Below are 23,596 nucleotides of genomic sequence, written 5' to 3' on the forward strand. Positions count from 1 at the left end.
GGTAGATTGGAATGGCCACCAAATATCTAAATCTGAATCATTAGTCATGCTTGCTCTGAGGTATTTTCTTAAGTTTCAATAACCCATATAAGTGGTTTTGCTTAGATTATTGCTCTTTGTTTTCTGTTTTATTAAATCTTTTAGAAAAACAGTCTGATCAAACAGGTTGATGAAAAAGTAAATAAAATACTGAGGAACGGGAACTACAACTACTAAAAGAAATATTATCTACTCTGCTTCTTTTGTGTAAACCTTTTTATAAAGCAGGGAGCTAGTATGTGTTAAAGCCTGAATGTAAATTCAAATCTTTCTGTCTCCTAAACTTCTCAGCACACAAAAATTTAAATATAACTAATTGATGGCATGTGGAGAAAGGAATCAATAAAAATTTTTAATGCATTACAAAATGAGATATTATTTTTGCCTATCAAATAAGCTAAGTTTTCTGAACTTGGCAATACTTAAATACCAAAAGCCCATATGTGGCTGTAGATATAACTAGCCCTTTTAGAAAAGTCATACTACATTATCCCATAAATCATTCCTGGCCACAGATTGAAAGGAAATCGTCCAAAATGTTCATTTGTTCAGAGCAGATTTGTTATAAAACAAAATAATTTCTTTCCAATTTCTCTACATTTAACATGTTATTTTTATAACTAGGGAGAATATTTCTGTCCTTATCTGATAGTTTGACATTAGGGAAATAATTCTAAATACAGAATAAAGGTTATCCAAAATATTCCACAGCTTTATTTTTAGTAGTGAAAAACTAGAAACAAGTTAAATGTGCATTCGAACAGAATGTGCAAATTAAGTGGTGATACTTCTAAAGAGATTGCATAGAAATGAAGAAAAAAGTTTACAATGTAGTAGGAAAAGCAGAATACAAAATTTTTAGATAGTATATAATTACAAGTATATATATTTTTAAAATATGTTTTTATTGATTTTAGAGAGGAAGGGAGAGGAATAGAGAGATAGAAACATCGATGACAGAGAAATATTGATTGCCTCCTGTAAACAACTTGGGCATGTGTCCTGACCAGAATCAGCCTGTAACTTCTTGGTTCATGGGTTGCTGCTCAATGTGCTGGGCACATTTTTCCCCTAAAAATATAGCAAAATATCCCTGGCCATGTAGCTCGGTTGGTTAGAGTGTCATCTCGTGCACCAAAAGGTGTCATGTTTGATTTCTGGTGCCTGTGGGTTGATCTCCAGTTGGGTTGCTTGTGGGAGGCAACCAACCAGTCAATGTTTCTCTCTCTTTCTCTTTTTCTCTCTCTCTCCCCCTCCCCCTTCCCCTTTCTCTGCCTTCCCTCCCTCCCAACCTCTCTCCCCTTCTCTCAAACATATCCTTGGGTGAGGATTAAAACAAAACAAAACAGTTATTAAAAATACAGCGAAGTACCTGGAAGAAAATCTAATAGTTTTTATCAGCAATTATGTTTGGATATTATGATTCAAGTATTTTTCCTTTATATACAGGGTGTGGCAAAAGTAGGTTTATAGTCAGGGGTGGGCAAACTTTTTGACTCGAGGGCCACAATGGGTTCTTAAACTGGACCGGAGGGCTGGACAAAAGCATGGATGGAGTGTTTGTGTGAACTAATATAAATTCAAAGTAAACATCATTACATAAAAGGGTACGGTCTTTTTTTTTAATTATTTCAATAGTTTTATTCATTTCAAACTGTGCTCTGATACTTTGCTCTCTAGGGGCGTGTCTCCCTACATCACCATGATAACGTGTCTACGAATTCCCAGGGTGATGTCGGGAGACGCGTCCGCGGGCATTACAAGGAGCCTCTGGAAGATTGAGAGGTTGTTCCTTCTACTGAATGGGCGGATATAAATCCGCCCACTCAGAAGAAGGAGCTGTGGCCGTGTTTCCCGACGTTGCCATGTTAACACTGCTGCTGGTGAAGGAGCGGAGGGGAGAGCAAGAGAACCCTCCGCTCTTTCTGCTACGCGGGCCGGATAGAACAGCCTAACGGATAGAACAGCCGAACGGGCCGAATCCGGCCCGCGGGTGGTAGTTTGCCCACGGCTATTTATAGTTGTTTGTATGGAAAATACAGTAATTTATAAATAATAATACAAGAATAAACTCTTATGTTTCATGTTCTCACAACTGTAAACTTACTCTTGCCCCACTCTGTATTATTTTTCAGATTTATTTAATCATGTACTGACTTTTTAAAAAGTGATACTTTAATAACCTGAGGTAAAGAGATAGCTAATGTTTTCCTAAGCTGCCATTAGATAATATTCTGTTATATTATCTGTTAAGTAGAGGGAGGACATTTTGATAATGATATTTTCTTAAAGTCCCATTTTCTTCTGTCCATTTAGATTGAACATGTTTGTATTATTTCTTAGATCTGAAACTCAGCACCGAGGCTCTGCTCCCCACTCTGAGAGTGATCCACCAGAACAGGAAGAGGAGATTCTGGGGTCTGATGATGATGAGCAGGAAGATCCCAATGATTATTGTAAAGGTAAGACTTTCTACAAGTAAGACTAAGTAAGACATGATCCACGTATATTCATTTTCTCATTTGAATGTTTGCTCAATCAGTGTAAAGTTTTGATGCTTTTTTCTGCTTACTGTATCTTTAACAAATTTCCCTTTATTGTTGAAAGTATTAGAGGTGTCTGCATTTTTCTTTCTTTAAATATAGGAAAGAGTATTTCCTCTTAGTTTGACTCAATTTATCATTTTTATATTATATCTGTTTTTATCTTTTATTCGCCTTAAAAATAATAGTGCAGCCGAAACCAGTTTGGCTCAGTGGATAGAGTGTCGGCCTGCAGACTGAGGGGTCCCGGGTTCGATTCTGGTCAAGGGCATGTACCTTGGTTGCAGGCACATCCCCAATGGGAGGTGTGAAGGAGGCAGCTGATCGATGTTTCTCTCTCATCCATGTTTCTAGCTCTCTATCCCTCTCCCTTCCTCTCTGTAAAATATCAATAAAATATATTTTTAAAAAAATAAAAATAAAAAATAATAATAGTGCATACTTACCTTAGAAAACTTCAGACATATATTAAACAAAAAGAAAATAAAGACATCTTTAATGCTATCACCCAGAAATAACCAGTGATAAGATTTTATATGTAGACTTCTGCAAAACACCTTTTTATTACTTTTTTCTCATGATGATTGCTAAGGTAAGTTAAACTGGAATTATATATACTTAAACTATGTCCTAAGATTGCCTGATAGCTTTTCTATTTCTTTATGAGACTTTCCAGTATTCTTTGGTAGGGACTTACAATGTATCATACCATCTACAGCCGTGGGCAAACTACGGCCTGCGGGCCGGATCCGGCTGTTCTATCCGGTTCTCTTGCTCTCCCCTCCGCTCCTTTACTTTGAATTTATATTAGTTCACACAAACACTCCATCCATGCTTTTGTTCCGGCCCTCCGGTCCAGTTTAAGAACCCATTGTGGCCCTTGAGTCAAAAAGTTTGCCCACCCCTGAAACCTGGATCTTTTATTTTCAGCAGGCAAAGATAGATGTTAAAATAACTTGATTCCTGCCACTGTTGGAAGCCTTTTCAGGCCTTCTTGGGTTTTGTTGTTTTGTAGTATATTTGTTTTAGAAAATCAAATCCTGCGTGTTTTTAAGTTAAATAAATGGAATCCATTGATCTCTCTCTTTAAAAAAAAAAAAAAAATCCTGAGACTGCAACTATAAATAGATTTAGATGTTTAGATAAATCTATTGTGATACATAACCTAATTTTTGTTTGAGGATGACTTATTTTAAATAGCAAATGGTCTACAAAGCATCACTTGCTCCCTCTAAATCATTAATTTTATTCTCTAAGATCTTTTTTTGTAACATGAGCTCAATGATACTGTATGGCTGACTTAAATTTTTCTTCTGTTGAATTGATAGCATAAAAGAAACCATTTTTATTTGATAAAAGGTATATAGATGTTGAAAATGGGATATATAAGATACCTTTTCATACTAAAGTGAATGTTTCCCTCCTGTTATTTCTTCCAGGAGGTTACCATCTTGTGAAAATCGGAGATCTATTCAATGGGAGATATCATGTGATCCGAAAGTTGGGCTGGGGACACTTTTCAACTGTGTGGTTATCATGGGATATTCAGTAAGTTTTAGTGGTCCTGCAAAAGAATTAGTAAGGTGTTTCTGATTTTCCAGAGCTGATCCACCTTCATTTTAACTCTGACTGATTTCTTGATCAGAATTTTGTTGTTGATAATCTTTGTGTTCTTGGGCAAATGACTTTCCTCTGGTGAAAAAGGCCTTAGAGACAAAAGATTAATTAAATTATTGTCAAAAGGCACTTAGAACTCCCAAATTCAAAGCATTGCAACTATTACTGAAAGTAAGGTATGTAAATTTGTAGTTTTTCTCTCACCAGAGTAAAGTTAAATTGATTTACAAAAAAACGTATAATAGTAGTAATTACCTACCCTTTTGCTCCAAAATAACTTTTTAAAAATCAGGTGCCTAGTCCTGGCCAGTTTTGCTCAGTGGATAGAGTGTTGGCCCTTGGACTGAAGGGTCCCAGGTTCAATTCCAATTAAGGGCACATACCTTGGTTGCAAGCTTGATCCCCAACCCTGGTCAGGGCACTTGTGGGAGGCAACTGGTTGATGTATCTCTCTCACATGGATGTTTTCTCTCTCTTCTCTCCCACTCCTTTCCACTCTCTCTAAAAAATTAATGGAAAAATATCCTTGGGTGAGGATTAACAAAAAAAATAAAGTCATAAAATAAAATGTGTTAATAAAAAAAAAAATAAAAACCAGGTGCCTATCCTATATAATAAAGAGATAATATGCAAATTGACCATCACTCCAACACACAAGATGGCCATCAGGGGAGGGCAGTTGGAAGCGATCAGGCCTGCAGGGGAGGGCAGTTAGGAGTGACCAGGCCAGCAGAGGAGGGTAGTTGGGGGCAGCCAGTCCTGCAAGGAAGGACAGTTGGGGGGTGGAGGGAACCTGGCCTGCAGGGGAGGGCAGTTGGGGCGACCAGGCCAACAGGGGCGGGCAGTTAGGGGCAACCAGGCTGGCAAGTGAGGGCAATTAGGGGTGACCAGGCCTGCAGGGGAGGACAGTTAGGGATGACCAGGCTGGCAGGGGAGGGCTGTTAGGGGTGACCAGGCCAGCAGGGGAGGGCAGTTAGGGACAATCGGGCCGGCAGGGGAGCAGTTAGGCATCGATCAGGCTGGCAGGGGAGAGGTTAGGGGGTGATCAGGCAGGCAGAAACAGTTAAGAGCCAGTAGTCCTGGATTGTGAGAGGGATCCCAGATTGGAGAGGGTGTAGGCTGGGCTGAGGGACCCACACCCCTCCCGCATGCACGAATTTTGTGCACCGGGCCTCTAGTACTTGTATATAAGAATTTCTGGTACCAAGAAGTAACCAATCAGATGCAACCTTATTATGTGACATGACCAATAAGATGCAACTCTGTTATATGACCTATATACTTATGGTTCAAGACAGGGCATTTACATTGGACAGCTATTGTCCATTTTTTAATGTTATAGTCTAAGAGGAAAGAGGTCAGTGCCCCTGACTAAATAGTTAAGTATTGCATGTTTTAAAAATTCTTGCAGCATACCAGTTGAAAATCGATGCCCTTTTTTTCTGCCGAGAGCCATTTGGATATTTATCACATCATTCTCGGGCCATACAAAATTATCAGCTTAAAAATTAGCCTGCTATTTTTGTCAAACATTTCATTAAATCACCCCTAATGCTTTGGCTGCGCCATACCAAATAATGGCCCACAGGTTAGACGTTCTTTACCCCTGCCCTATGTGAAATTTTCTTATATTTTCTTTTGGTAACAGATTTGCTCAGTCATGCAGTCTAAAACTATTCTCTACATAAAAAATCAATTATCATGGGTTGTTTACCTAAAAGTGTACCACCTATCTTTGATGAGAACAATAATTGCTATCTATGTACTTTTTTTTTTTAGTTTGTTTTCACCCTATTTTTTCTTCTGGCTTCTTATAGGAAAGTATTATACCTTTTAACCTTTTAGCTTTTGCCAGGTAGACAAGATACTTCAGATTTGGTGGGGTTCCTCCCCTTATCCATCCTCTTTTTATGGTTTTCCTTGGTTTCAGGAAGACATTAAGAAGGTAGATTTTTAACTTAGAAAAAATGTTTAGTTACTGCCATTACCCAAGAACAGATTTTCTTTCTATAAATTAAATCTGGCCAGTTAATTGCTGAGTACAAGTGATCTCTGTATTTGAGTACAAGGAAACAATGAAATCAATATTTGTATTTTTGTCACTGCCTCTCATTATATCGAAATCTTAGCTTCCTAAAGTAAGGGAGGACAGTTAGTCCTAACTGTCTATGTTTGTTTCTTAGGGGAAAGAAGTTTGTAGCCATGAAAGTAGTTAAAAGTGCTGAACATTATACTGAAACAGCACTAGATGAAATCCGGTTGCTGAAATCAGTGAGTATTATTCGATCATATGTGAACTGCAAAGTATTAAATAAAGTTTTATTGAATTAAGACATACAAAGTGTAAATTCTTTAGCATGACTAATATTTACTATAAAGTTTCAGTATCTTTAAAGAAGTAGAGGAAGACAACAATATTTATATATTCTGTGCATGTGGTAGGGAACTGATGGAATATGCTCATACACGTCGAAAAAAACTTTCTAATAAAATGTTTATTGAACATGTTTTATGTGTCAGCACAAAGAATGTTTTTCTTTCCTACTATGGTTAAAAGGAAAGTTGTGCTAATAATTAAATACCTATTTTATGTTTTTAGATGTTATAAACATTGTATTAATTACTTTACACTTGGAAACTTAAGTACATTTAGCGAAAACTTGCTTTCAGTTTTATTAGAAAATTCCAATGTAGTAGAAGGAGCTTAAAGTCAGAGTTAGAAAACTTAGGTTTTAGGATCAGCTGTATCCCAATATATTCTCCAACTCATAATTTTCTTTCTTCTGAACTTTAAATGTTTCATTTCTAAGATGACGATGTTAGACCAGGAAGTACTTTTCAAAGTACCAGTCTGTGACAGAAGAAGGAGGTTTGTGCCCAAAAGTAATTTACTGTATTGCTTCCTTCATTGAGAAAGTTTTTCTTTGAACAAAAATATCAGCTTGAATAAACCATGTGGTTGTGCCATTGTTGATATGCATCCTGCCAGAGCTTAATTGCTAGTAGCCTGGTTACCTTTGGGAATTGTACTTTGAGTAGAAAAATGGTCGATTTAGTATAATAACCTTTTTTGGATGCATTTCCTTTTGTGAATTAAGTTCTTTATTTTAGCTATTAAAATTTTAATACGTTTTTCTCATAAATTTGCTGTTTCTTGGAGTGATTAATCTTTTGTTATATTTGCTGCAGGTAGCCATTTGGCTTATTTCAGTGCTTTCCTGTTTTACTAAATACTGTCTTCCCCATTATAGGTGCGAAATTCAGACCCTAATGATCCAAATAAAGAAATGGTTGTTCAACTGCTAGATGACTTTAAAATATCAGGAGTTAACGGAACACGTATCCTTTTTAAAACCTATTGAAAAATGAATCATGAATTAACTATCCCAAAAAAGGAACCAGATTTGTATAAACAGCATTGGTCTCTTTTCTGAAGGCAAACTAAAATAAAATTACTTTCTTTTATTATAAATTTCTGACCACAGATGTGAATCATATCTGTCTTTATATATTGTGATATTTCAGGGTGTTATTTTAGGCTTTTCCCCCTTTTCAGCCCAATTATAAGCCAAAATGAAAATAACTTTTTTAGAAAATAGCCTTGTATTATTAAGAGGAGGTTCTATGATTTTTATCAGTACAGAAATTTTAATGAAAGTAATTTTTCATGATAAATTCTGGGTAAACATTGAAGAGGTTGTGCGTGTAATTTCATGTTTAGAATCTAAACAGGTGTTATTGTTCACATACTATCAATGAAAAAAACTGACTTGTTTTATGATTTTATCTGGATTCTTAGAATTTTATAGTTGGAGGGAAGCTCAGCTGATTTTCTTTATGAGTTAATTTCAGAGTGACATGCAGTGAACTAATTGAAAGGTGGTTGTAACAGCTATGTTAATAAAGGCCTATTAGATTTTTTCAGAATAAATGATAGTGTCTCACTCGGATTGGAGAGTCTAAAACTGCCTATTCATAACCTATTTAAAAATGTAAAGAAAAGACATTTTATATATCATTCTATTTCCTTATATGTTTAGCTTCTCTTAACATTCTTAATTGCAAGTGATGATCTTTTTTAAGGAGACAGACTACATATGGCTCTGTAGTATCATGTTGACTATGGTAAGAGGTTTGAACAGAGAAGCAAAAAGAAAAGATGAGAAAGCAGAGAGAACAGGTGATGTGAAAATATTTTATCTGTCATTCTGTAGTTAGTTGTGAGTTATTTCCTTGAAGTGAAAATTATATCCCTGTTCCCTAAGGAAAACTTGTAAGAATCATCCCATTTTAAAACAGTATCTTGGGTCCATTGTGGTCACTTTAGTTGGCTTACTGTGTATGTGTGTGTTCAAATTAGTAGGAAGGCTAACCAAGAAATAAAAACTACACAGGATCTCATGATGGCCATTGTTGCCCTATTATTTGATCTTATCTTGTACCAGATTTCTCTACTAATTTGGGAATGTTACAAATAAAACTATAGACATATTCTAATAATATCCTCTCCTCAGTAATGCTGATTGACTTCATTTGACCCAAAGCTAGAAGACTTTTTAAAAATTATTGAAATATTTTAGTAGATTTGAATTTCAAATTCTAAGATATTTTCAAAACTTACCAGGTGGTTTCTCTGTAGTTTCTATTCATTTAGTCCCTATTTTATTCATTTCTTTCTTTGTCCTTAGCCATTTCCCTCTGCCCTTCCTCCTATTGGCTCTCTTGGCTACTGATTATCTGCTGCTAGAGATTGAAAAGGATAAAACTCAGAGCACTGAGTTAAGGGTTAATGGGTTAGTCTCCTGCCCCTCATCTCTTTTCACTGTGCAGACATACTTCATAAACTATACATCTGCCTTTTTTTTTTTTTTGTATACTGCTTTTTCCCTGGAGTAGTAGCCTTTCCCATATCTATATATTCTATATATATAAAAGCCTAAGCAACTGGTCAACCGGTTGCTATGATACACGCTGACCATCAGGGGGAAGATGCTTAATGCAGGAGCTTTCCCCCTGGTGGTCAGTGCACTCCCATAGCCAACCTCCCGCGGTCCCTCCCTCCTGGCCAGCCGCCCCCTCCCCCCATCAGCCCTGATCTCCAGCCAGGCAGAGGGACCCCACCCATGCACGAATTTGTGCACCAGGCCTCTAGTTGAAATATAAAGAACCCTGAGCTAGAAAGTTAGTTATGTAGACTTCAATATCAATTGGTTCATTCTACTTCTATGGGTAGTGAGAGGAATGACTAAGAAGGAACAGCTTGTCTGTACATAATATGGACACTAGCCAGTGAGTGTCATTTTTGGCCATATATATAAAAGCCTAAGCAACTGGTCAACCAGTTGCTATGATGCACGCTGACCATCAGGGGGAAGATGCTTGATGCAGGAGTTGCCCTGCGTTGTTGAAAGTATTAACAGTGTCCTCCTCTTTACCCCATTAACCCCCTACCTCCCCACTCCAGCACCCTCACCAGGCCTTTACCGTACTATTGTCTGTGTCCATGGGTTATGTATATATGCATATAAATTCTTTGGTTAATTTCTTCACAGGCTCCCCTCTGAGATTTGTCAGTCTGTTGCATGCTTCCATGTCTCTGGGTCTATTTTGTTGGTTAGTTTATGTTGTTAGTTAGATTCCACATGTAAGTGAGATCATGTGATATTTGTCTTTTTCTGACTGGCTTATTTCTCTTAGCATAATACTCTCCAGGTCCCTCCATGTTGTCTCAAAGGGTAAGAGGTTCTTTTTTACAACTGCATAGTATTTCATTGTGTAAATGTATCACAACTTCTTTAGCCACTCAGCTACTGATGGACACTTGGGCTGTTTCCAGATCTTAGCTATCCTATATAACCTATATAATAAAAGCCTAATATGCTAAGTGTCCGGTCCATTCAATCAAAACGTAATATGCTAGTGATATCCTAAGGCCGCTCAACCGCTCGCTGTGACGTGCACTGACCACAAGGGGGCAGATGCTCCAACCGGTAGGTTACCTTGCTGCTGGGGTCCAGCCGATCAGGGACTGAGCGAGGTGGGCCAGACACGCCTTGGAGCCCTCCTACGTCCCTCCCCGGCTCCTATTGTGCACCGGTGGGGTCCCTTGGCCTGGTCTGCGCCCTCTCGCAATCCGGGACCCCTTGGGGGATGTCAGAGAGCCGGTTTCTGCCTGATCCCGCAGGCCAGGTCAAGGGACCCCACTAGTGCATGAATTAGTGCACCAGGCCTCTAGTTGTATATAACACTGCTATGAACATAGAGGTTCATATATTCTTTCTGATTGATGTTTTGGGATTCTTCAGATCTATTCCTAGAAGTGGGATCACTGGGTCAAATGGCAGTTCCATTTTTAATTTTTTTAAAGAAACTCCATACTGTTTTCCATAGTGGTTGTACCAGTCTGAATTCCCACCAACAGTGTACTAGGGTTCCTTTTTTTCCACATCCTCACCAGCACTTGTTGATTTTTTAATTTTAATTTTTATTTTTTTAATATATTTTATTGATTTTTTACAGAGAGGAAGGGAGAGGGATAGAGAGTTAGAAACATCCATCAGCTGCCTCCTTCACACCTCCCTCTGGGGATGTGCCCGCAACCAAGGTACATGCCCTTGACCGGAATCGAACTTGGGACCTTCCAGTCCGCAGGCCAACGCTCTATCCACTGAGCCAAACCGGTTAGGGCTGTTGATTTATTGATAATAGCCATTCTGGCATGTGTGAGGTGGTACCTCATTGTCATTTAACTAGTAATTTGCATCTCTGATGATTAGTAACATTGAGCATTTTGTCATGTCTCTTGGCCATCTGTATGGAGAAGTGTCTATTTAGGTCCCTTGTCCATTTTTTAATTGAATTGTTTGTCTTTTGTTGAGTTGTATGAGTGCTTTATGAATTTTGGAAATTAACTCCTTATCAGATGTTTCATTGGCAAATATGCTATCATCCCATACAGTGGATTCCCTTTTTATTTTGATGCTGGTTACAGAAGCTTTTTAGTTTGAGGTAGTCCTATTTGTTTATTTTTTCCTTTCTTTTGCCCTCGCCGTAGAAAATGCTATGTGAGATGTCTGATATTGTGCTGCCTGTGGTTTTACAACTTACATTTAAGTCTATTATCCATTTTGAGTTCTTGTGTATGTTGTAATTTAGTGATTTAGTTTCATTTTTTGGCATGTACCTGTCCAATGCAAAAAGAGACTGTCTTTACTCCATTGTATGCTCTTGCCTCCTTTGTCAAATATTAATTGAGTGTAATGGCTTGAGTTAATTTCTGGATTCTCTGTTCTGTTCCATTGATTTATATGCCTGTTCTTGTGCCAGTACCAGGCTGTTTAGATTACAGTAGCTTTGTGGTATAGTTTGAAACCTGTACTGTGATCCCTCTAACTTTGTTATTCTCAAAATTGCTGCAGCTATTTGGGTTCTTTTTTTATTCCATATAAATTTTTGGAGTATTTGTTCTAGATCTATGAAATATGCCATTGGTGTTTTAATAAGGATTTGATTTAATCTATAGATTGCTTTGGGTAGTATGGACATTTTAGTTATGTTAATTCTACCAATCCATGACTATGGTATATTCTTCCCCTTGTTTATATCTACTTCTATCTCTTTTATCAACATTCTGTAGTTTTTCAAGTACAGGTCTTTTACCTCCTTGTAACATTTATTCCTAAGTATCTTATTTTTGTTGAAATGGTAAATGGAATTGTTTTCTTAGTTTCTGAGAGTTCATTATTGGTGTATAAAAATGTCATTGATTTCTGGGTGTAGGTAGATAGGAGACTCGGTAGAATCCTATTTTCTTTACATTAGCCAGAAAACGAAGATTTAGAAAGTTCAGAAACTTGACCCAACTGAAAAGAAGTAAGAAATGGTGGACCTTGAAAATGACTTCAGGTTTTCTCACTGTGCAGAGTATAGTCCAACAGTGCTACAATTAAATATTTTACAGTTATTTCTCTCTGCTTGATCTACAATAATAATCTGCTTCATGGTGATATTTATTGCTGTGTTGCTGACAATTACCTGAAAGAGAAGTTGGGGTGCTTCACTGGGCTGGAAAAAGTTTCACTAAATCAGAAAGCAGGTCTAAGTAAGCAAGTTTATCTATATATATAAAGTTCTTGCTGGCGCCAGTTGCACACGTGTATTTCGATCTGTCATTGTTGACTGTGAATTTGGTTGACACTTCTATTATAGAGAAAGGGCAAATAGTGATACTAAAATATTTCTTCTAATTTCCTTTCAATGTGCATGAATCTGTGCAGGACACTAGTGTGAAGAAGAATGGTGAAAGCAAGCAACCCTGTCTTGTTCCTGTTCTTAGGGGAAATGCTTTTAGTTTTTGCCCATTGAGTATGTTGACTATAGGTTTGCATATATGGCCTTTATTGTGTTGAGGTATGATCCCTCTATTCCCACTTTGTGGAGAGTTTTTATAACAAATGTGTGTTGGGCCAAGCTGGTATGGCTCAGTAGTTGAACTTCAAACTATGAAGCAAGAGGTCACGGTTTGATTCCTGGTCAGGGCACATGCCCAGATTGCAGGCTCAATCCCCAGTGAGGGGCATGCAGGAGGCAGCCGATCAGTGATTCTCTTTCATCATTGATGTTTCTATTTCTCTCTCCCTTTCCCTTCCTCTCTCTGAAATCAATAAAAATTTATCTTTTTAATGTGTGTTTGATTTTTTGGAATGTTTTTTTCTGTGTCTATTGATATGATCATGTGATGTTTGTCTTTCAATTTGCTTATGTGATGTATCAAACTTTTTGATTTGTGAATATTGTATCAGTCTTGTATCCCTGGAGTAAATCCCACTTGGTCATGGTGTATGATCTTTTTCATATATTGCTGAATCTGATTTGCTAATATTTTGTTGAGGATTTTAGCATCTATGTTTGTTCATCAGGGATATCAGCGATATTGGCCTGTAATTCTCTCTCTTTATATTGTCTTCTTTATCTGGTTTTGGAATTAGGATAATGCTTGCCTCATAAAAAGATTCAACATGTTCCTTCCTCTTGGATTTTTTGGAATAGTTTGATGAGGACAGGTGTTCTTTGAATATTTGGTAAAACTCTGCTGTGAAGCCAACCAGGCCTGGACTTTTGTTTGGTGGGAGTTTTGGTGTTTTTTTTAAATTATAGAGAGTTTTTTGTGGGGTTTTATAGATTTTTTTTTCTTTTTTATAGAGAGAGGAAGGGAGAAAAAGAGTTAGAAACATCGGTGCGCGAGAATTACGGGATTGGCTGCCTCCTGCATGCTCCCCACTGGGGACTGAGCCTGCAACCCAGGCATGTGCCCTGACCAGAAATCAAAGTGGCAATCTCTTAGTGCATGGGATGAGCCACAACAGGTGGGTTGGGAGTTGTTTTTTTTTAAACTGCTTCAGTGTCATCAGCCTATTAAGGTTTTCTGATTCTTCCTGACTCGGTTTTAGAAGATCGTATTTTTATAGAAATTTGTCCATTTCATCCAGGTTGTCCAGCTTGTTTGCATATAGTTTTACAGTATTTTTTTTTTTATTTACGAACCTCTGTATTTCTGTTGTTACTTCACCTCTTGCATTTTATTTATTTGGGTCCTCTCTCTTTGTTTTTTGATGAGTCTTGCTAAAGGTTCATTAATCTTGTTTATCTTTTCAAAAAACCAGCTCTTGGATTCATTGCTCTTTTATATTGTTTCTTTAGTCTCTCTCATTTATTTCCACTCTGAACTTTATTATTTCCTCCCTTCTACTTACTCTGGATTTTTTGTTGTTGTTGTTCTCTTTCTAATTCTTTAAATTGTAAGGTTTTTTAGAAATTTTTTTTGTTTCTTGAGATAGGCTTGTAACTTCCCTTTCAGTACTGCTTTGGTTGTGTCCCATAGACATTGGGTTGTTTGGTGTTCATTTTCATTTGTTTCCAGGAAGTTTTTTTATTTCTTACTTGATCTCATTGATTACCCAGACATTGTTTAATAACATGCTTTTTAGCCTCCATGTGTTTGAATGTTTTGGGGTATTTTTATTGTAGTTGATGTCTAGTATCATGCCATTGTGATCCAAGAAGATGCTTGATATGATTTCAGTCTTCGTAAACTTGGATAGATTTAGTTGGTGTTCTAACATGTGGTTTATCTTTGAAAATGTCCCTTGTGCACTTGAGAAGAGTGTATGTTCTGCAGCTTTGTGGTGAAATGTTCAGTAAATGTCAATAAATCCATGTGATCTCCCACCAAACAAAAGCCTAGGCCCGGATAGCTTCATAGCAGAGTTTTACCAGAGTTTGTCATTTAGGGCCACTGTTTCCTTGTTGATTTTTTTGTCTAGAAGGTCTATCCAATGATGTCAGTGGGGTGTTAGAAAGTCCCCTACTATGATTGTATTGCTGTTGATCTCTCCCTTCAAGTATTCCAGAAGTTGTTTGTTGGGTGTTTTTTATTAGGTGCATATATGTTTATCACAGATGTATCCTCTTGTTCTATAGATCCTTTTAGTATTATGAAGTAGCCTTAATTGTCTTTTGTTATGGACTTCATTTTGAAGTCTTATTTGTCAGATATGAGTATTGCTACCACAGCTTATTTTTATCATTTGCATGAAAATGTTTTTTCCATCCCTTCACTTTTATCCTGTGTCTTTTGTTCTGAGGTGTAAATAGCATATGTATGGGTCATGTTTTCTTATCCATTCAGCTACCCTACATCTTTCTTTTGATTGGAGCATTTAAGGCATTTAAATTATTTAAACCTATTATTGATAGGTGCTTATTTGTTGACATTTAAAATTTTATTAAATATATTTTTATTGATTTCAGAGAGGAAGAAAGTGGGAGGGAGACACTCTCTTCCTCTCTGCACTACTCCTGCTGGGGAGCCTGCAATCTTAATTTGCCATTTATGATGTGTCTTGGTGTGAGTCTTTTTAGATTCATCTTTATTGGGACTTTCTATGTTCCTTTGCCCTGTGTGACTTTTCCTTCACCAGATCAGGGAAGTTGTCTGTCATTACTTTTTCAGATTCTTTATTCCTTACTCAGATTCTTCTCCTTGTGGTACTTTTTTGATGTGAATATTGTTACATTTCATATTGTCCCAAAGCTCCCTTAAACTTCTGCTTTTTAATTTTTCTTTTTAGTTGCTGCTCTAAATGGGTATTTTTTCCTATCTTGTCTTTTAATTCACTGATTCAATCCTCTACTTCTTCTCGCCTACTGTTGATTCCTTACAGGGTATTCTTTCTTTTAGCTATGTCATTCTTTATTTCCGATTGATTTTTATTTATGGTTTCTACCTTTTTTTTTTTTTAATGCTGGTGTAGTTCTCAATAAGTTCCATACCATTCTCCTTAAGTTGCTTGTAGTTCTTACTAAGCTCTTTGAGCACCCTTATAACCATTACTTTGAATTCTTATCTGACAAATTGCTTGCCTCCATTTCATTTAGTTCCTTTTCTGGTGATTCTGTCTTTATTTTCATTTGTGGGTTGTTTGTTTGTCTCCCCATTTTCCTGTCACTTTGTATTTTTTTCTAGGTATTAGGTCAAACTGCTATGCCTCCAGTCTTCATGGGGTGGCCTTATGTATTAAGTGTTTTGTGGGACCCAGTGGTGTAGTATCTTGGATCTCCTGAAAATACCATCCCATAGTGGAAGACTCCCTCTTCACTCTCGACCTACTGCCTATGGAAGCTGGGTCAGTCCTTCTCGCAGCTTTGCCCTTCCTATCAGTTTCCAGGTGTTTTGTGTCCTTCCTTGATATGTCTCCTCAGCTGGACCTCAATTGGTAATTCCAGGTGAATGTTCTCCAATGTATTTCCAGTCTGGCCCTGGTAGGAGATCTAAGAAAGGTCTGCATATTTGATCTCCATCTTTGCGTATGTATTTGTTTTTAAGCAATTTGCACTTTAAAAAAAATTTTTTTTATTGATTTCAGAGAGGAAGGCAGAGGGAGAGAGAGATAGAAACATCAATGATGGGAGAGAATCATCAGTTGGCTGCTGCCTACATCCCCCCCCCCCCCCCCCCCCACTACTGGGAATTGAGCCCACAACCCGGGCATATGCCCTGACCAGGAATCGAATGTCTTGGGGTCGACGTTCAACCACTGAACCCCTCAGGGCTGGGCAAGCCATCTACACTTTTACAAATTCTGTTTTGATGTTATTTTACATATACAAAAATAGAATAGTTTAATGAATCCCCACAGATCCATTACCCATTTCAGGCATTACCAACTGAGAGCCAATATTGTTTTATCTCTACCTCCTGATAATTTTGTGACCAATATTAGATATATTGTTTCATCCATAATTGTTTTTAGAATATATGTCCAAAAGACAAGGACTCTTAAAATACAACTTTAACACAGTTATTATACCTAAAAATAATTGGGCGTTGACCTATGAACCAGGTCACAGTTTGATTCCCAGTCAGGGCATGTGCACAGGTTGTGGGCTCAATCCCCAGTAGGGGGCATGCAGGAGGCAGCCGATCAATCATTCTCTCATTGATGTTTCTCTCTCTCCCTCTCCCTTCATATCTGAAATCAATTAAAAATATTATTTTAAAAATTGGGACCAATTTCTTTGTAATCCGGTATCTAGTCAATGTTTCACTCTCTCTAAATGTCTCATATTTTTTCTTTTTCTTATTTGAGTCAGGATTCACATAATATCTTGACAGTTTTTTATAATTTGTCACATCAAGATGTTTCAGATTCATCTTGTACATTTCTTGTCCAAACCTGGAACCATCCATTTTTCTAAGCCCTAACTCCTTTTATAGTAGGAAATGGCAAATAGAATCTAAGCACTAGAAGTGTACTTTGATACTGGGTTGATCACTGCTGTTACTTTTATAATTTTTTTACTTGTAAAGAGCAAAACCTTCATTTGTTGTCCTTCCCTTTTTGGGGGTCACTTCAAGTTGCCCCTGCAGCTTACTCTGTGGGTGTCGGTTGGTTTGTATTTTTTTCTGTTTTTCACTTTGCATAGTTTCTTTTGCTATGCCTTCAAATTCACTAATCTTATTCTGCAGTGCCTTATCTGCCATTGATTCGATCCAGCATGTTTTCATCTCAGAAGTTCTATTTGGGTCTCTCCTTTTATATCTTTTATGTCTGCGCTTTTCAATATATAGAATACAGTTATCATTTTTAATGTTCTTGTCTGTTAATCCTGATTTCTGTTACAGTTCTGGGTCAGTTTGCTGCCTGGTAATCTTTGAGACATTGTAATTTTTTTTTTTTTTCTTTTTTTACCATCTTGGCTGCTGAATTTTTTTTTTTTTAAGAGCCTCTTTCTTTTTCTTTATTTTTTTTTTAAATATATTTTTATTTCAGAGAGGAAGGGAGAGGGAGAGATAGAAACATTAATGATGAGAGAGAACCATTGATCGGCTGCCTCCTGCACACCCCCTACTAGGGATCGAGCCCGCAACCTGGGTATGTTTCCTTGGCTGGAATCGAACCCATGACCCTTCAGTCTACAAGCCGACACACTATTCATTGAGCCAAACTGGCTAGGTCTGTCGAATATTTTTCATTCCTATAAATCTTGAGCTTTGTTCTGAGAAGCAATTATTTTACTTGGAAATAGTTTGATCCTTTTCAGATTTTACTTTTATGACTTGTTAGATGGATCCAGAGCAGTGTTCAGTCTTGGGCTATGACATATAATACTATATTAGTTTTGGATATATAATATAATGATAATATGCAGAACAGTATCATCTTATAACTGGAAGTTTGTACCTTTTGACCACCTTCACTTATTTCCTCTACCCTCACCTCTGGCAACAATCAATCTGTTCTCCTTATCTATAAGTTCGGGGAGTTTTTGTTTTTTAGATTCCACATATGATTGATATCTAGTATTTGTCTCTCTGTCTGACACCTTTCATTTAGCATAATGCCCTCAAGCCTATTCATGTTGTCACAAATGGCAGGATGTCCTTCTTTTTTATGTCTGAATAATATTCCATTGTGTGTATGTACCACCTCTTCTTTATCCACTCATCCAATTCATCCCTCAGTGAACATTTAGGTTGTTACTGTGTCTTGGCTGTTGTAAATAATGCTGCATTGACATGGGCTTCCAGATATTTCTTTGGCACGGTGTTTTCCTTTCCTTCAGATAAATACTCAGAAATGGAATTTCTAGATCATATGGTAATTCTATTTTTAATTTTTTGAAGAAATTCCATGTTGTTTTCCATAGTGGCTGCATCAACAGTGCACAAGAGTTCTCTTTGCTTCACATCCTCACCAACACTTATCTCTTGCCTATTTCATAATAGCAGGTGTATGGTAATGTCTCATTGTGGTTTGGATTTGCATTTCCCTTATTATTGTACCTGTTGGCCATCATTTTGTCATCCGAAAATTTTTCTCTTCAGACCCTCTGCTCATTTTTTAATTGGATTGGGATTTTTTCTATTGAGTTATGTAACTTGTTTATATATTTTGTTGAGAGAGAGAGAGAGAAATATCCATTTGTTTTTCCACTTATTCATGCATTCAAATTGGTTGATTCTTGTATGTGCCCTGACCAGGGATTGAACCTGCAACCTTGGCATATCGGGACGATGCTCAAACCAACTGAACTACCCAGCCAGGACAACTTATTTATATATTTTAGATATTGTCCTCTTAATCTGATAGTGGTTTGCAAATATTTTCTCCTTTTCCATTGGTCGCTTTTGCATTTAGTTGATGGTTTCCTTTGCTGTACAGATTTTTGGTTAGATACAGTCCCACGTGTTTATTTTTGCTTTTGTTGCCTTTTTTTTATATGTCAAATCCAAAAAAATCTTTGCCGAGACCAATGTCAAAGAGCTATCCCCTATATTTTTTTCTAGGAGTTTTATGGTTTCAGGTCTTAACGGTTAAGGCTTCAATTATTTTAAGTTGATTTTGGGTTCAGTGGTCTTTGCATGTGGCTGTCCAGTTTTCCCAACACCATGTATTGAAGAGACTTTCCTTTCCCCATTGTATAATCTTGGCTATTCTGTCGTAAATTAATTGACCATATACGTGAGATTTCATTTCTGGCCCATGAGTATGACTGAATTTTTCTAGTCTTTTTAATGAGAGCACACACTGTTGGTGCCCCAGGGAATGCTGGGCACTATTTCCTCTAATCCTTCCAGGTGTTTTCTGTCTGCCTCTAGTAGTTTCCTTATATACCTATTCTGATTAATACACTGCTAAATACTTGAGGGGATCCCTCTACAATCTCCAGGCTTCTCTTTTTCTGCAGCTCTCTCCTCTCTGGTATCTTGTTCTGTGGACTATAGCTGCCTTAGTCTCTCAAGACTCAGCTCCATATGTTTACCTTAAGGGGTCTGCCTGGAAAAATCTCAAGGCATTAAGATGAAACAACCGTAGGCTTCAGCTCATTTATTTACGTTCTCTCAGAGATCACTGACTTCATTGCCTGATGTCCAGGGTCTTAAAATCTGTTATTTTATGTATTTTGTCTGCTTTTGTTGTTGTCATTTCAAGCAAGAGGGTAAATCCAGTTCCTGTTACTCCACCTTGGCTGAAACAGAAGTTTCTAGTTGTACGTTTAACTCCAACCAGTTTTCCAGAGTAGTAGTACTATTTTGCATTTCTACTAACTTAATATGAGAGTTTTAATTGCTCCACATTCTCACCTACATTTGGTTATGTTAGTCTTTTTATTTTAGTCATTCTAGTGAGTTTGAATGGTATCTTACTGCAATTTTGATTTCTGTTTCTCTGAAGTAGTCATGTCCCTTTAATCTTTAATTTGGAATACTTCTCACAGCATTAACTTTCTTATTTATTTTTCCAAAGAATCCAGGCCAGTTGTTTTGTCCCTTAATTTGGATTTGTTTGTTTCCTCATAGTTAAATTGAGGTTAAATCATTTTTGTCAGGCATACTAGATGGATGATGTTTTGTTCTTCTTAGGGGGCACATGATGTGAATTTGTGCTTCATCATTGGCGGAGATAAGTTCGCTCAGTAGATTATACCAGTGTTTTCCAGATTTCCCTGGTTAAAAGTACCTTTTTCCTTTTATAATTAATAAGCAGTCTTAGGGGTGATATTGTTTCAGTTTTCCCAACAGTTTTTCATTCAGTAGTTTTAATATTCATTAATTCTTACCTGAATCAGTTATTATAGTCATTGTAAAATGGTGGCTTTCTATTTCTGTCATACTTTGTATATTTATTACTTGACTTTTTCTCTAAAAAGAGGTATTTCCTGTCTCCCAATACACATTTATTATAGTATCCATTTGGACTCATTCTATTTTTAATTTATAAGTTAATTCATAACTTCACTCTTTAAAATGTTCTTAACTTTGATTAATGATATCTTCTTCAAGCTGATTTGTTTATTCTTTTTTTTTAAGTTTTTTTTAAAATAAATCTTTATTCAGATTATTACAGTTGTTCCTCTTTTTCCCCCCCATAGCTCCCCTCCACCCGCTTCCCACCCCACTCTCTGCCCTTACCCCCCCACCACTGTCCTCATCCATAGGTGTACGATTTTTGTCCAGTCTCTTCCCACACCCCGCACATCCCTTTCCCCTGAGAATTGTAAGTCTACTCCCTTTCTATGCCCCTGATTCTATTATATTCACCAGTTTATTCTGTTCATCAGATTTTTTATTCACTTGATTTTTAGATTCACTTGTTGATAGATATGTATTTGTTGTCACTTTGTTGTTCATAATTTTTATCTTTACCTTTTTCTTCTTCTTCCTCTTCTTAAACAATACCCTTCAGCATTTCATATAATCCTGGTTTGGTGGTGATGAACTCCTTTAGCTTTTTCTTGTCTGTGAAGTTCTTTATCTGACCTTCAATTCTAAATGATAGCTTTGCTGGGTAGAGTAATTTGGGTTGTAGGTTCTTGCTGTTCATCACTTTGAATATTTCTTGCCACTCCCGTCTGGCCTGCATAGTTTCTGTTGAGAAATCAGCTGACAATCATATGGGTACTCCCTTGTAGGTAACTAACTGTTTTTCTCTTGTTGCTTTTAAGATTCTCTCTTTGTCTTTTGCTCTTGGCATTTTAATTACGATGTGTCTTGGTGTGGTCCTTTTTGTGTTCCTTTTGTTTGGGGTTCTGTGGGCTTCCTGGACTTGTAAGTCTATTTCTTTCACCAGGTGGGTGAAGTTTTCTGTCATTATTTCTTCAAATAGGTTTTCAGTATCTTGCTCTCTCTCTTCTTCTGGCACCCCCATAATTCGGATGTTGGTACACTTGAAGTTGTCCCAGAGGCTTCTTACACTATCTTCATATTTTTGGATTCTTTTTGCTTTTTGCTTTTCTGGTTGGGTGTTTTTTGCTTCTTTGTATTTCAAACCTTTGACTTGATTCGTGCGATCCTCTAGTCCGCTGTTGGATCTCTGTATATTATTCTTTATTTCAGTCAGTGTATGCTTAATTTCTAATTGGTCCTTTTTCATATCCTCGAGGGTCTCACTAAATTTATCTGCAGTTTCTAGAAAATTCTTGAAAAACCTTATAACCGTGGGTTTGAACTCTATATCCAATAGTTTGCTTTCCTCCATTTCTTTCATTTGTGACCTGTTTCTTTGTCTTCGCATTTTGACTGCTTCCCTGTGTTGATAGAGTGGCTTTGTGTGCTAGGTGTCCTATAGGGCCTAGTCACTCAGCCTCCCCAGTTACCTGAGGTGGACTCCCTTGGTGCACCCCTTTGTGGGCTGTGTGCACAGTCTTGTTGTAGTTAAGCCTTGATTGTTGTTGGTATCACTGGGAGGAATTGACCTCCAGGCCAATTGTCTATGAGGATCAGCTGTGTCTACGATGGGAGAACTTCTGTGCTGGAGACACCCTTATGGGGCAAGACTTGATTCAGTGGGGCTTTGGTGCTCACTGAGTCTGCCCCCTGAGTGTGTCCCTTATGTATCTGAGGAGTTGTAATCTGGATGGTCCCACTCTGACCACTGGATCTTGGATCTCTAAGGAGGTGCTAATTTAGCCTTTGCTTGAGGCCACCAAGCAGGAGCTACGGAGAGATCTGCAGATTCCTCTTCTTTGTTTGGGGATTGGAGGTGCCCAGATGAGGCCCAGCTGTGAAGCAATGCAAGCTGCTGTGGGGCCTTGGACCTTCTTTTGTATGTTCTGGATCTCTCTGACCCAGCTGCAGTTTGTTAGGTAATTTTAGATTGCAAAGGGCCAGGCCATTCATATGCAAAAGCCTCTGCGCACAACTTGGGTGGGGCGGGGTCTCAGGGAATCCACAGGGAGGAGTAAACAGCAATGGCTGATCCTCAGCCCTGCCCTAGGAGGCCCCAGGGTCTCAGTGTCCCGCGGTAATGGCTGCAAGCACCTTTGAGAGAAAGCTACCCTCGAGTTCCGCCGGATGCCAGACAGTCCAGTTTCCCCCATATGAGTCTGGGTCCCCAGAGTCTCGCCTGGAACTGGAGTTCAGAGCAGTCGGGAGCTTGTGTCTCCCTCCCCATTGAGAAAGACAACCGCATCTTCAATTGCCAGCCCTTTCCGCTCTCGCGCCTCCGTACCTCTGCACTTTACTTCTGCACCTCCTCTGAGTCTCAGTGTGCTTTTCTCTTTCCTTCTAGTTGTAGAATTTCCACTCAGCCAGCCTTCCTGTCGTTCTGGATGATGTCCGTTTCGTCTTTTAGTTGTAGTTTTGAAGTGGTTGTGCGAGGCAGCAAGTTCAGGTGTTTACTTATGCCGCCATCTTGGTTTCTCCTGATTTGTTTATTCTTGACATTTTTTCCTGTTGGCACAGCAAGATGGTCCAGGTTCACCCTGGATTTGGCCATTTCTTCAAGGAACCAGTGTTTTCTTTAGTGGAAAATTTAAAACAGTTTGGGCACTAGGTCATTATTACATATGTGTTTTTGATTTTCCAATTTATGTAGAAACTTCTAGAGATAAAAGGTAACAACATCTTGCTACTAAAATCCCTGCAGTGCTCTGCATACAACCAGGCTGACAGTATTTCTTCTGTGTCAACGATGAGGATGCTCACACACAGAGAAAACATGGTGGCACTGGAACGGAGACTAGTTTTGTAAACTACAGAGCATAAAGCAAGTCAGTTTCCTATGTTATTTAAAATATTGACATTTGCATTTGGGGGGTTAAGTCTTGGTACTTTATCTTCTAGTTAAAGTAAAATTTCTTTTTTTTTTTTAAGCAAAAAAAAAAAAAAAAAATGTTTTATTGATAAATGGACCTACCAGAATTTTCCATTTCTTGGGTGTTTTCAGTAACTAAAGCATTAATTAACCTTTGGAATTTCAGAATATTGATGGTTGGATTTATTTATATATATATATTTTGTGTGTGTGTGTGTGTGTGTGTGTGTGTGTGTCAAGCTTTATTACCTTTTATACTGCGAGAATAATACAGTAACATTTCATTGGCTTGGAATGCAT

General features: G+C 37.7%; 1 protein-coding gene across 1 annotated transcript in view; it reads left to right on the forward strand.

The window, feature by feature from the left end:
• The window catches only part of SRPK1 (SRSF protein kinase 1), a 91,688-nt gene that overhangs the window by 37,152 nt on the left and 30,940 nt on the right, over window positions 1–23,596 (forward strand). The window contains exons 3-6 of the mRNA XM_080664958.1: window positions 2,383–2,501; window positions 4,022–4,130; window positions 6,383–6,470; window positions 7,451–7,538. Coding sequence (XP_080521084.1) covers window positions 2,383–2,501; window positions 4,022–4,130; window positions 6,383–6,470; window positions 7,451–7,538 — 404 coding nt within the window. The remainder of the gene's footprint in view (window positions 1–2,382; window positions 2,502–4,021; window positions 4,131–6,382; window positions 6,471–7,450; window positions 7,539–23,596) is intronic.

This window comes from Plecotus auritus (genome assembly GCF_963455305.1).
Source record: "Plecotus auritus genome assembly, chromosome: 4".
NCBI classification, from domain to species: domain Eukaryota; kingdom Metazoa; phylum Chordata; class Mammalia; order Chiroptera; family Vespertilionidae; genus Plecotus; species Plecotus auritus.